Raw genomic sequence first — 14,942 nt, forward strand, 5'->3', positions numbered from 1 at the left:
GTCCCCTCAGCCTTGGGCTACACCTGCTGCTGGCATCTGGCACCAGTACTCAAAGGCTCTGAGATCAGCCTGACCTCGTCCCAGCAACTCTGGGGAAGCAGAGGCACTCAGCACATTACACAGGGCAGGTGCACCTCTGGATTTCTTATTCACATGAAGGGCCATAGCCTAAATCCAGGACAGAGAAGGGGTCTTGTTGGGACCCAAAGCCACGTATCACAGAGAGAGATCCTGCCCGAGGAACAAGGGAGCTTACCAGTGCGACGCCCAGGATCTGGGGGAAGGTGTATGAGGAGCAGCCAGCGGGCGTGAGGCGGATGGTGGCATAGGGGGTCTGAAACCAGGCCTTCTCGCTGGCCCACACGATGTCGCAGAGGGGCAAGATGGAGGCACCCAGGCCCAGGGCAGGCCCATTGATCGCAACCACGATAGGCTTCTTAAACTGGATAAAGGCTTTCACAAAGTCCCTGGGAGAAAAGAGAAGACCTTCTTTAACAGGTGGCCAGGCTGCTGAGACCTATTTGACATCCTTTAACCTGCCAAGGCTGAAATAAGCTTCCCTGGTGGGGTAAAGCACCCTCAGGTCGTCAGAGGGAAGTGGGTGCTGGGCAAGGGTCTCACTCTCCTGAACACCAAGCCACTAAGCTGCAGTCACAGGCATGGCACATTTGGTGGTTGGTGGCACATTTTTAGAAAGAAATTCGTGGGCTGACCACATGCCCCACTTTGTCTAGATGGTCCCAGGTCACACCCACTGTCCCACTACTGCACCCAGCTTACCACTCCCTGGATGCTGACAAAGTATAACTATCCTAAAGAAGACAGCCTGAACATCAAGGTTCAGAACCAGAAGGAGAGCCAACAGGAGGCCGTCACTAGGAGGCATATTTGAATGAAACAAAGACTGTTCAATAGCACTGGCAGAAGGTGGAATGGCCAGCACTGGGAGGTATGAACCCCTTGTCATTGGAGGTATTCCAATTTGGGCTGGATGACCACTTTGGGTGATACTGTAGAGGGAATTCAAGCTTCAGGGGGCGGGCACAGGTAAGGATGGATGATATGTAACATTTCTTTCACTCCTAGGATTGTCTGATTCTGAATCACCCAGAGATGGCAGACTCATCGAGGGTGGTTCTAGAATGCTGACAAGGATCCATATGTTGGGGTGGCTTTAACCAAAACTGGGGGAGGACACTGACCTTTCCCATAGGTATGAGGCATCTGGGATCATGGCTCTGGGATTAGGAGACATTTTCCCCCCTCCCCTTCCTCACAGAGCAAGTGCCAACGTTCATCTGGACCAATTAAGCAGAGCCAACCCTACTTTCTTTGACCTAGAATGCTTTTCGCCTTTCCCATAGCTGCTCTATAAGATTTATAAAATGTTCATAGTCATCTGGACATGGAGGAGAGATCCAAGATGTCTAGTAAAACCTGAATCCTTCATTGTTCTCAGGTGGAAGCTACCAAGAACTCACAAGAATAAAATCCATACTCCTGCCCATGGCCTCGGTCTGCTTCCGCTCACCCCTCCAGGTGCATCTCTTGTCTCCCTCGTGCCTGTGCACAGTGCATGAGCTACACAGGCCTTCTGAGGGTTCTTGGAAAACACCGGCATCACAATTTGCAATTATCCTACTTATTTGCTAGCTTACTTATTTTTGGATTTTCCTCCCTCTTCAGCTCCTTACAGAAACCCTCAGGTCTGCCTCGTGTATGGCTTGGTGCCCATCTGTACTAGAGTTCACCCTCAGTAAATAACTGCCAGATAGATAAAGGAGGATCTCAGAAAGAAAGCGGAGACTGTGATGTGCAGCAGGGATGCACTCACTGCTTGCCGGACCTGCTTTCCCACCCCTCCTGTTTCTGAATCTGCTGCTGGAGCACATTTCCCCATCTCCCTCACAGATGGCTGTGGCCAAGTAATCCAATGCCAGCCAATGGAATGAGTGGAAACCTATGCACAATTCCAGGCCAGGACAAGGAAATCTCCCATCATGTTGCCCACAAACCCTTCCACCTTGACGGGCATGGCCATCTTGGAGGGCATGGGCTGAGCCACAAGATGGGAGGAGTATGGGCCCTTGAGTCACACTTAGAGGACAGTCACAGGCTGGTCAGTAACATCCGCTTTAGGTTCCCAAATATAAGTAAATTTTTATCATAACTGAGCCCAAATACATGTATTTGTACGTTACAGCAGCTAGTACTTCACTGATACAAACATCCATCTGATTTCTCCCTTCTCAGCTGCTAACATCCCCCTGCAATCCTCACCAAAACATGTGGGCATCAGGGTAAATGGTGGGATTGGATTCCACTGTGAGAAGCCTGAGTGGAGGGCGTCTCACAACCTATATGTTGTCACCTGAGTATGCACCCTTGCCCTAAGCTTGAGGCATTCCGTCTCCTGACTCTTGTGTGGGGATTTGTGAGTATAAGGTAGAGCTCTCTCAGCCACTGCCAGTCCCATTTCCTGGCCTGACTTCCTAACTTCATGGCCTCAGTCATTGGCCTTAATATATGCTTTTTACCAAATGCAATTTGGAGTCCACACGCTATGTGGGGCTTCTTGGCAGGGTCCTTGGAGCCACAGGGTCTGAGTGATCTGGGGCCAACATTCCACATCTAAACCCCTTCATAGAATTCCAGGACCTTGAATCTCAGAAGTTGTAAAGGACTTCAGGAGTCGTCAAGCCAAATCTTCCACTCAGTGCAGGATTCCCTCCCCAGCCTCATGAGGATCCACCATTCTCCAGCAGCTGCAGAACACACTCAGTAAAGAGGGTCCTTCCCTATCAAGATGACTACCTGCTGTGGACTTCATGAGGGCTTCTCTAACTTTCTCACTCTACCCCAATCTCCACACGGCAGCCCCTCAGGAATTCATCTTGGCCCTCACAACCTTAAGGGAATATACTGTTCCAGAGCCCAGAACCTTCCCTCTGTGGTCTCCAACCTGAGCTCTGTGCAGAGGGATCTCACATCCTGAGGAGGGGTAAGGGGAGCTAGTGTGCCCAGCTCCACTCCTGCACCCTCACGCCATCCTGTTTTGCTCCAGGCTGCCTCATGGGTTCATGTCCTGGATATGAAAATGCAATGCACAGACCACTCTCCCCATCCTCTTCCTCTCACTCAAGCAGATCTCTATCACAAAGGCCCAGTGGACACAGAAGCCTGACGGCAAACAGGATATTGCATTACAGATGCTGCCGCTCAGATATCTGATCCTGACTCGGGTGGCGGGACTGTGCGGGCAAGATGACTTGCCATCTTCCTTAGCATCAAAGTCCATCAGTGCTGCTGACTCTGGCTCCAAAGCTTCCTCCACTCAGCCTGAGTCCAGTGGCCTCTGCCTGTCTGAGCATTAGGCTGCTCTGATGTGGCATAAGGAGCAAGAATTTTGGGGTCAAATCTCCACTCTGCCCCTAACCAGTAGTGAGATCTTGGACAACTTACTCTCTGGAATCTCATTTTCCTCCCTGTCAAATGGGAAAGCCAATGGTTTGTTCCCATAGGGCCTCTGGGATTTAAAGGAGACCGTGCCTGGCATGCAGGACCCCTTGGTCAATACTGCTTATATTATTATAGTCAGTGCACCTGCTGGGTAGGGCAGATGCTGCTCTTGCTCCACTCTCAGTGGTCAGTAATCCACCCCTAGGCCAAAAGGAGATGCTGAAGCAATATTCTACATACAGGGATGTCTGGATTCCACCTGGGGCAATTAGCATTCCTTGTGGGCTACCTATTCCCTTTAACCAGAGCCATAGGGTGCAGCTCTCCCACTGCCAAAGTTCAGAGCCAAGCCAGCCAGTATGAGACCTGTGAGCACCAGCTACACACAGCAATAGCCATCCTGGGGCCCACAGAGGGGTGCTCTTGAAACACACTCTCCAGTGAGACCAGACTTAGCTAGCACTCATGGCTGGACATAACAGTATTAGCAATGAAAATAACTCCTTACACCTGTTCTAAGTATGAACTATGTGCTGGGTCAGTCTAAGTTTCTCACGCGGGTTATTTGATTAATCTTCATCCTAGCAACCCATCAGCAGACTATCACATCATCTGTGAGGAGTTCAGGTGAGGGCAGTCTCTCTTTCAGGATGGGGCTGACAGCTTTGTTTGGGTCCTGGACAGAAGCCTGTGCTGAATGAATCATCTGAGCTCTTCTCACATCTGTTAGTTCATTCAACAAACATCTGCAGAGTGAACACGGTGTCCTGGGTCATGTGTGTGTGTATTTTTTCTAGGAAACAATGAGGATGGGGTGGGAGTGGTGCTGGAGGTGCTGTGGCTGCAACATGCCCAGATCCTGGAGGTCAGCCCATCCAAGAGCATGCATGTCCCCAGAGAATTGCAAGGGCTGTCAGTAGGTTTTAAGTTTCTGTGGCCAAAATACGTTTCAGCCATCCTAGACTTTGAACAAAGTTCCTTCACAAGAGACTTCTCAGACTAAAAATATGTTAATATGCCTGGAAAATCTGCAGGAGCAAGGACAGAATTTGCAGCATGGCCCAAAGTAATTTATGGACAGTGCCATTCACTCACGATGCTTCTCTGGAAAGCTGCACAAAATTCTCTGGGAAATGCTTCTCTGCCACCTTGTGTCCCAAACTCCGAAGCATGGCTGCCAGGGGAAGCACTCCAAAGTTTGTGGAGCTGGAACCTCCCCTAGGTGCTTGATGATGATGGGCAAGGCACATTTTCTGACCTCATGGGCACTCTTCTCTATGGGGCCATACTGTATGCACTCCCATCTACCCCCTTTAAGCTCCTCACCCACTCTTGTTCCTTCTAACACAGTGGAACTACCAAGGGAACTTTAAAAAGCAAAGATGTGCTGGCCCCACCCCATGCTCACTGATTTGGAATCTTCTGGAGTTGTCAAGCAGCTGGGTTTTAGAGAAGCTCCCTGTGGATTCACTATGCTATTGGGTCTGAGAACTACTGGTCTAGGACACATCCCCCATTCCCTCTCCTGGTGTCTCTACAGGCTCACATATTAGGAACCTCCACTCCCTCTGAATTCTGGAAGAATTCCCTTTGCCACTTCCCTCTCTACTCTGCCTAAGAGAAACTCACTTTTCTGATGAGACAGCAAATGTCTTAAATCCTACTGCCTGCGTTTCTCAAGAAGTCAGCTAACGCATTCAGAATCTCCTCAAATTTGGGACTTCTGGAAATCCAGCTAATGCCTCCACTGAAATCCGTAAGCCACATGATGGCTATGGCCAAGGCTTTCCTCAGGCCAGAGAGATGTGCACCCTATCTGATGGTCCCACAAATGGAACGAAGATTACTGGGGACCCTGTTGCTCTCCTTGCCAAGTGATTAGGCAGCTGTTAAAAGGCACAGCTAAGTCCAAGCAGGGAATAAACAGCTGTGGATGTGGCCAGGGCTGTCTATAGCCAGGAAGCTTGGGAGGGGCATGCAACCATGACGCCTTTTTTAATAACAGCATTAAGACATTTTGTCTCTTTGGGCAAGAATTCTGCAAAAGGAAGCACACACGTGTTTTGGAGCATACTTCATTGGATGCTTCACCCTGAAGAGGGGATGTAGAACTCCACCTGTGGCAGCATCCCCATGTCATCTCTTGGAAACTCCGTATCTCCTGGAAGGCTCCCACAGCCACATGGGAATCAGCCTCCATGTAATGCTGCCAGGTGCAGTGAGCCTGGAAGCCCCAGAAAACCCCTCGTTGTGAAGCCTGAGGCACCAAGACACACAGATAAGTGTTCCTTTCCGAGAGACAGGTGGCATTACCACACTGTGACTCCTGTTTGAGCATGGGACAAGGTGCAGCAGCAAGCATGAGCCCTTCCCAGGGTGGAGGCTGAGTGATGGCTCTTGTTGAAAATAACACTCAATTGCTTCTGATAAATCCATAAATAATAGGGAAATATCTATCCTTTAGGGTCCCAAAAGAGATACTGATTGTTGGGATCAGATGTCAGCCCCAGGATCCCAACTTCTGTCCCAAAGGCAACAAGAGAGGCAGAAGCACTCCGCTGCCCCCCATGGGGTCTGCAAATGCAGAGCTGCCCAGGGTATCCTCCATCCTCTCTCCAGTGCTGAGCCATGTCAGCTTCAGGACACCCAGAAAATCAAAGATTTCACTATCAGACAGACAGTGGGAGTAGCATGGATAACACATGGGCATTACTAGATGCTGTGCTTAATATAAAGAAATAAAATCTCTTTTTGATCAAAAGAATAAAGTGGGATCTAACCTAAAGAGCAAAGGCACCTTAATTTTGGCAGAAAAATACAGGATGCTCAATTAAATCCCAATTTCAGATAAAAAACAAATAATTTTTTAGTATCAGTATGTCCCAAACATTGCACAAGATATACCTATGATAAAAAAATTCTTTGTTGTTTGAAATTAAAAATCTAACTGAGCAGCCTATATTTTTATGTGCTACAATTGCCAAGAGGAGGCAGGTCCCAAAGTGTCCAAACATGAGCAGAGCTCACCTGATGGCTTCTGCAATCCGGGTACTCTCCTTTCTCCGGTCACTGGACAACCGGCCAATTAGGTAGGAGTAATCTAGGCCACTGCAGAATACGCTGCCCACTGCACTGAGAAGCAGCAGTTTGCTGTCGTCCGTGGCCGCGTTGCACAGCGCTCGCCGGACCTCCTTCATAATCTGTGGGCAGAGATGGATTTGCGGCGATGTTAAGTGTCTGTCTAAAAGCCAGGGGGCTTTCAGATGTCAAGCCCGCCAGAGGCCTTACCCCTGAGGAAAGAGGCGAGTGCATCTTCTCTTCCTATGCAGGAAGACTCCTGCATACAAGCCACATCCAGACTAAGCAAAGAAACATCAAAACCAGAGCTCCCCTACAGCTTCCCCAAAGCAGGCAGAGTGCTGTGAAGGTGGCAGTGGGGTCACTGGCTACAGACTTGGAAGCCTGGCTTGGAGCCGGGTGATCCCTGGTAAATCTCTACAAATCTTTTTCCAGCATTTGCGTGTTTAGCCCTTCTCAAAGTGTGGGGGAAATTCCTATGCACATTTCCAAGGGAGGTATGTTAGCCTTATCTAGAAGGCCAGATTTAATCATACTCTTGCTCATCCTTAATTCAACTAAGACTTTGGCATGGCTCAGAGGTACCATGTGAGAAGTGGGCTATGGCATCAGAACTCACAAAATTGTCAAGATGCCAAGAAGACAACCATCAGACACAGATTCCATATCCAGCTAAACTATCATTCAAAAGCAAGGGTAAAAAAAGTAGGCATTTTCAGCAAAAGAATGTTTACCACTCTTAGACCCTCACTGAGAGAATTTAAAAAGGATACACTCAGAAAGAAAAACTATACTCAGAAAGCTAAAAACCGGACATGCAAGGAGTAACAGCCAATAAAGAAACATGGTGAATGTGCTGATAAATCAATATAAGAATGACTATAAAATCATCATACTGATTTTGACCAAGGAGGCTGAGGGTTTGCACAAGGGTAGAACTGGAGTCCAGGCGGTAACAGCATGTCAGATGAAGAAAGAATGATGACCACATGCCAAGGTTCTAGGTCTGGGCGTGATGGAGAGGTGAGGATGATGTGGAGGCTTCATTATGTGTACAGAACTTAAGGATAATTTCTTAAAAGTACATGGATTACAATGAATGGGGAGGGGGCTAAAATAAAGAAAGCTCAATCACTCAATCCAACATAACTGAGAGAAGGAGGAAAAATAAGTGAATAGGTGCAGAAAAGGCATGGTAAGAGAAAACAAGGCATGCACTTGCCTGGGTGGAGCTGAGAGTCCAACTGGGGAGACAATAAGTGAACAGGCTTTTAAGGGATTGTTAATAATTTTTCAATAGGCATAATCATAGGGTACAATGGGAAAATATTATGGGAGCCATGTTTTAAAAACTATACTTTAAAAATAAAAAACCCATTTATTAAGTGCTTGGAGGTGCCAGAGATTGCAAGAGGTAATTTCCACATATTTTACTCCAAATGAAAATCCCACATAGGAAGGAATGGTTTTCACATCTTGCAGGTAATGCAAGGGAGACTCAGAGAACTGGTGTGAAGCCGCCTGAGGTCAGTAGCAAGAGCCAGAACCATGGTACAAATCTCACCCCCAAATCCCTTCTCTTTCTACCACTCCAAACTTGTTGGATGACTTAAATAAATGGGTGAATTTTAATGGGAAAAAAAATAGGGCTGGATGTTTGAATGGAGAATCTCCCAGCTTGTGCTCTGTAAGGATGGGAGAGGCACTTTCCATTCTAACAGGGTATAAGCCACAGATTCATTTTGAACATCAAAAACGTGAATAGGCCACTATCTTGTGGGTCCTTTAATCCATCTGCCTCCAGAAATAGACACGCTCTGAATGATCCATGAACTCTATTTCTCTGAGAGGCAAATAAAAGAAAACCCACTGTAAAGAGGTGCACTGCCATTCCACACAGGATTCAGAGTGGCCTCCCTCTCTGAGGTCACAATTACTTGTCAATTAGTAAAGACAAAATCAAACAAAACAGCCACCTCCTTTATAAATTAAATGGAAAGTAAATTTGTGTTACATTCATGTGAGAAAAGTACAAACTATTTTTTTTTAATTTAAAGACTGTTATATCTAGTTAGTACAGCTCTCCTTTGCCTTTCTCGTATCGATAATCCAATTTGGACTGATGCTTCTACCTCCTTGAAGGACCCCAAATTGTAAAATATAGCTGGTTTGTTTAAAGTAAAACATTCTAAAACGATTGCTTCTTTGCTACATATTATGAAGCCCTCAATACTTTCTTGTTAGACACTTGCTCCAGATGTCAGCATCTTCTAGAGAAAACACACTCCCCCTGCCCCCTTCTGCACCTTCTGCACACTCCCCCTTCTACCTTCTGATCTCCATGGGTTGGAGCCAGATAACCAAATTCACTAGGAGTGGGTTGAAAGGGGGAGTAGACCAGAGTCCCTTTCTCTGCTTCCTCTTTCCTTGCGGAAATCAGCCACCCAGGGCCCATCTCACTGGTAAGCACCTTCATGAACGTGTGCCCAATTATCCCTGACTAAACGCAAACTTTTCCTTCTCCCAACACCCCAAATGTCCCTGCTATGATACTTGTGACAATCCCCCTTGTCAAATGTGAGCATCTTTGCCTCACCTTACCTCCTGCTTGATTTAAATCCCTGATAGGCAGCCTCTAAGATGGCCTTCAATGATCCCTTCCATGGTAGTCACATGCTTGTGAGTGCAGACAGACCTCATGACTCACATCTTACCTCAAGGTACAGCAAGAGCGGCAGGATGTCCCGTTCAAGAGAGGACTGGCATACAAAAGGACATGGCTGTCCTCCTTTGCTCTGTCTTCCCCTCAGAGCTCCCAGTCTGGGGAAGCAAGCTACCATGTCCAGAAGAGCACATACAGAGCAGCCACATGGCAGGGGACTGATATCTCTGGCCAGTGAGGACCTGCCAGCAGCTGCCTGGATGAGAATGGAAGTGGATCCTCTTCCATTGAGCCTTCAGTAGAGACTACAGCTGCAGACAACCATGCCTTGACTACAGGCTTTGAGAGACCCTGAGCCAGAAGCATCTAACTGAGCCATGCCAGGATTCTTGATCCACAGAAACTGTGAGATAACGTTCATTGTTTTAAGATGCTAAGCTTAGCGCAATTTGTTATGCAATAATAGATAACTAATACAATTCCTTAAAAGCTAAAATAGTCTTCTACTCATCTGTATAGCCCTTGTAACACCTAGTCCAGAATTTCACACATAAAAATATTTAATATATGTTTATTGAATTGAAGGAGTTGCACAGTATTTACCTCCTCAAGAAGTTTACAGTGTAATGGAGGGAACCAGACATTTAACAAATTATCACAAAAATACATGTACATTAACAACCATAACAAGTTCCAGAAGGGAGGGGTGAGTGATGCTGGGAAAACTCCTGAGAGGAGAGGCAGATGTAACCTGGGAGGGAGCTAGGGGTGGGCAGTGAGGAGGGATCCCATGGATGTAGTGATTGAGCTGAGTCCTGAATGGAATGCAAGGCCACTAGACAAGGAGGAAGGAAAGGATGTTTCAGTCAGAAGTACAAGTATATGTAAAGGCCCTGGGGCAGGTGTGAGCATGAAAGAAAGCTAGGCTGGTTGGAGTGCAGGAGAGAAGGGAGAGGGGATCCCTGGGTGGCTCAGCAGTTTAGCGCCTGCCTTTGGCCCAGGGTGCGATCCTGGAGTCCCGGGATCGAGTCCCACGTCAGGCTCCTGGCATGGAGCCTGCTTCTCTCTCTCCTCCTGTGTCTCTGCCTCTCTCTCTCTCTCTCTCTCTCTATCATAAATAAATAAATCTTTAAAAAAAAAAGAGAAGGGGGATGTGTAGTATGAAGCAGGGAGGCTTACAGCAGTGGGCAGCTCAGAACACAACAGCCTCATTTGCCTCATGAACAGTTTTGATTCTTAAAGCAAATGGAATCACTGTCGTATCTGAAGTATGTGCGCGTATGTGCGCATGTGTGTAGAAGGGGTGACTTGATCAGATTTGCATTCCTGGCAAATTACTCTGCCCTGCCCACCTTGAGGAGAATGGATTACAGGAGAGGAAACATGAAAGAGCATGCTTGTTAGTAGGTTATTACAACAGTCCAGACAGTATATAATGGTCATGATGGAAACAGAGAGAAGAAAGCCTATTAGTGGGCTATTCAAGGATTAAAGTTAATAGGCCTTGGGGTTTGGGTGTGTATGGTGGGTGTGATCAAGAGGGTATGAGGTATGACTCTCCCATGTCTGGTGTGCTCCCATGGACAGTGGTGGTATAGTCTGGTTAGGCTGGGAGCACTGCAATAAACTGGGAGTTGAGAGGGCTTGGGGTCTTTTCTTAATGGGGTAGTAGATGGGCTTTTAATCACCAACACTTTGGGCAATCTATTTTGCTGGTTCTTTCCTAAAGGGGCATTTTCATTATTTTCCTGGTTCTTTGCTATATTCCAGACAGGAGCAATATTACAACACACCCGCTAGCCTCAGAATCTAGTTAACACACCCAGAAATGTATGAATTTCTGCCCATGAGGCCAATCCAACCAATGTCCCATATACAACTAGAAAAGGAAATCCAATTATGCTATGCAGGGTGGCCTCGTCCCAGGTGCTCCATGAATAAGTAAGGCTGGGTCTGCTGGAGGCCATTAAATCACCTCTGCTTCATCTTAACAATGACGGGAACATTTACAGAACGCTTTCTATGTACCAGGCATTTTGTGAGCCTCTTTGCAGACATCATCTCTAATCCCACAAGCAAGGTATCCTATAACTTCTATAAATGAAGAAGCTCAAAGAGGTAAGGTGACTTCCCAAGGCAAGCTAGTAGAGGCCTGGAGAGTGGAATGTAGTCTACTAGACTACAAAATCTATATTCCTCTGGTACCACCATCTCCACTTCTCTGGAGTCTTTCTTTCAGGGCTACTTTACCCAGTTGGCCAGCTTATCTAGGTAGTCAATCTGCTTTGGTTGTTGAGATAGCTAAAAACACCAGATCAGTGTTTTTTTTCCATTTTCCTCCCGTTCTGTTACCAACAGGCACCAATTAGGAATGGAACTCCTAATTAACCAAGTCTACATCTCAGGAGCTGAGAACCTGTGCACCTGATGACATCAGCTGGAGGCCACACATCTTCCGTGGTGAGTAGGCAATGGTTAACACATAAAGCTGCTCCAAAGAGACAAGATGAACTCCATATTCATTCTATTTATTGAAGGAAAATGCTGTGCCTTTTAAAAACATGCTTTTAAAAAGTAGTGAAGTAGGAAAAATCTAAGAATCATTACTTCATGAGGATGTTTCATGACGAGCTTAAACTAACAAGGCTTCCAGGTGTATAAAAATGTGAAGGGCAACCTTTATGGTAAACCACAGAGTTCTCTACTACAGAGAATCCTGAGGTGGTTTCTGAAGGTGGAAGAGAGAGACCCCAAAATAGCACACTTATGGGGGGTGGGGGGGGCAGAAGATGATCACAAACTGCAAAGGCTTTAGCTACATCTCTTCCTTTATGGCGATCATTCCTGACTGCCACACCCACAGTCCCTTGAGGGAACTACAGTTTCTGTAAGTCACAATGATAAGATATGTGATTACAAGTCCGAGGACACAGTACCTCCTGCCCCACCCCACTTGCTGGGCCTCCCCGAGCATACTGGATACACTGGGCCATGTCAGACCACCCTACCAAGCCCAGTCAGGGTGGACGGCCACTCCTTAATTGTGTCACTGTGGTTAACCCACTCCTGTGGTTAAGCCTCTGTGTCTTCATTACTACTATGAAATCAGAGTGCAAGATATCACAGGACAGGGAAGGGGAAGTGTGGACTTTGCTGTCTTCAATGGGCCAGGTGCTGGGCTGACTGTGAGAAACAATATGGCAGGCACAAGTGGCAAGGGTCCTGCACCCTGAAGCTTACAAGACTCTAGGCCTAAATTCTCTAAATCTGTGTTATCTTGTTAATAAGAGGTGGACCATAAGAATTCTACATCAGAAGGGTCCTGGGAGAAGAAATGGGAAAAACAACAAATACAAAGCACAAAGAGCTGCTGGTAGCTGGTGCTGTCATGGTTTTTGCCATTTACCCCTCCTATGGCAGGGTGGTCTAGTTGGAGAGGGCTTCTTGGATGAGTCTTTTCCCACATTTGCACCATTGAGAATCTCTTAAAAAATATTAATCGGTTCTTCACTGTTCCCCCTCAGTACCCCAGATCTTAAATGGTGCTATGTAACGGCAGTGAGTATTCACTGTATCCCCATTCTGTTCACCTAAAATATAAGCATGATTAGCATTAAAAAGGTAAGGTAGAAAAAACAGGTAAAACAGACTTCATCAAAATTTTAAACGTCATACATCCAAGGACACTATCAAGAAAGTAGCAAGCCACAGAATGAGAACATATTTTCTTTCTTTTCTGTGTGTGTGTATTTTTTTATGGGAGTTCGATTTGCCAACATATAGCGTAACACCCAGTGCTCATCCCGTCAAGTGCCCTCCTCAGTGCCCATCACCCAGTCACCCCATCTCCCCCCACCTCCCCTTTCACTACCTCTTGTTCGTTTCCCAGAGTTAGGAGTCTCTCATGCTCTGTCACCCTTACTGACATTTCCCACTCATTTGAGAGCATATTTTCAAATCACATATCTGATATAGAAGTCTTAAAACTCAACAATTAAAACAATTTTAAGATTAGGCAAAAGATGTGAATAGACAGTTCTCCAAAGAAGACAGACAGATAGCCAATAAGCTCACGAAAAGATGCCCAACATCGTTAGTCATCAGAAAAATGCACATCAAAATGATGGTGAAATACCACCTCACACCTGCCCCACCAGCTACGATAAGAAGAACAGACAATAACAAGTGTCGACAAGGATGCAGAAAGACTAAAGCCCCTGTACACAGCCAGTGAAAATGGAAAACAGCATGTGAAACACAGTCTGGCAGTTCCTCAGAAAGTGAAATAATTTCAGAGTTACCATACAACCCAGCAGTTCTGCCAGGAGGAATATATCTGAGAGCACTGAAAGCACATTCACATGGAAACTTGTACACAAATATTAGTCCTAACACAGTAGTCAAAAATGGAGCCAATATAAATGCCCATCACTGAACAACTGATGGACAGAATATGGCACATCCACACAAAGGAAACGAAGGGAGCAATGACGTGTGCTACCCAGGGATAAACCTTGAAAACATCATGTTCAGTGGAAGAAGCCAGTCACAGAAGACCACATACTATACTCTTCCATTTATATGAAACGTCTGGAATAGGCAAATCTGTAGGGAAAGAAAGTAGATCCGTGGTTGCCAGGGACTTGGCAAGGGAAGATGGGGAGGGGATGCTAATGGGCATGGGGTTTCCTTTGGCGGTGATGGAAATGTGCTAGAACTAGATCATGGTGATGGTTCTGTGCCCTTGTGAATATGCTGAAAAAAGTACATGTTAAAAGAGTGAAATTTATGGTATGTGAATTATATCTCAATTGAAAAAAAAAAAAGTAACTGAGCTGAGTATGATTTCATCCAAAGCAAAGAAATTTGACATGCTTAGACAAGCCCAAGATATGGTGTTTGGATTCCAGGGCTGCCCTCTGACTAATTCTGGGACGCTGATCGGTTTTCTGAATCTCTCCATTTACCAAGGTCATCATCTGTAAAATGGGACAGTATCATTACCTGGTCACAAAGATCAAATAGATAATGTATGTAAAGTGATTAGCACACTGTGTCCTACAGTCAAGTCCGCATGTGCGATGCTGGCTTTTGTCATCGGCTCCCCGATGGAACAAAGAGGAAGCTGGTGCCCCACTCTGCATGAGAAGCCCTCTCCAGCCTGACCCTCCCCTCCGGTCCCTGCGTCTCACCTCGGGGGTCAGCGCGTTGTTGTCCGAGGTCTGGCTGGACAGCAGGATGTGTGTGAACCCCTCTTCCTTCCGCACGACAATGTCCCGAAACCTACAGTTGCTTTCATTCTGGCGGACGCTGTACCTGAGCCTCTTGTCAAAGACATAGTCCTTCTCTGCTTCCAGCTTCCTCTTCACGGGGCTGTGCAGGTTTAATCCCCCGTTGGTCAGAGCAGAGCCTTCCAAAATCAGATAACCAAAGTGAGAAACTGACATAGGAACAATCCCACAAGAAGAGGGTGATCACAGGATGTTCAGATTGGATATGGCTGGGACCCTCACACACCTTCTGTTCTTGGGTGAAGGGCCCAGGGATGAACTGCTTCATCTCCAAACCTGAACTAGGACAGAGAGAGTTCTCTGTGCATGGCCCCAGAAGATCCTTGATCCCCCGCCCACACATCTACCCATGAACCTCCGCCTCTGTTCATACGACTTTAGCAGCAAGGAAACCACTACTTTGAAAACTGATGGCCACAAGACGAAACAAACCAAAACACTGCAGCTATATT

At 46.6% G+C, this 14,942-nt stretch overlaps 1 protein-coding gene across 4 annotated transcripts in view; it reads right to left on the reverse strand.

Annotated features, from left to right (window-relative positions):
• CDYL2 (chromodomain Y like 2) overlaps window positions 1-14,942 on the reverse strand; it is a 268,630-nt gene that overhangs the window by 13,696 nt on the left and 239,992 nt on the right. For all 4 annotated transcript variants that reach the window (XM_072819359.1, XM_072819354.1, XM_072819352.1 and 1 more), the window contains 3 exons: window positions 14,392-14,609; window positions 6,487-6,659; window positions 257-467 (listed from right to left, as the gene is read on the reverse strand). In XM_072819359.1, the coding sequence (XP_072675460.1) occupies window positions 257-467; window positions 6,487-6,659; window positions 14,392-14,609 (602 nt within the window). The remainder of the gene's footprint in view (window positions 1-256; window positions 468-6,486; window positions 6,660-14,391; window positions 14,610-14,942) is intronic.

This window comes from Canis lupus, chromosome 3 (assembly GCF_048164855.1).
Source record: "Canis lupus baileyi chromosome 3, mCanLup2.hap1, whole genome shotgun sequence".
Classification (NCBI taxonomy): Eukaryota; Metazoa; Chordata; class Mammalia; order Carnivora; family Canidae; genus Canis; species Canis lupus.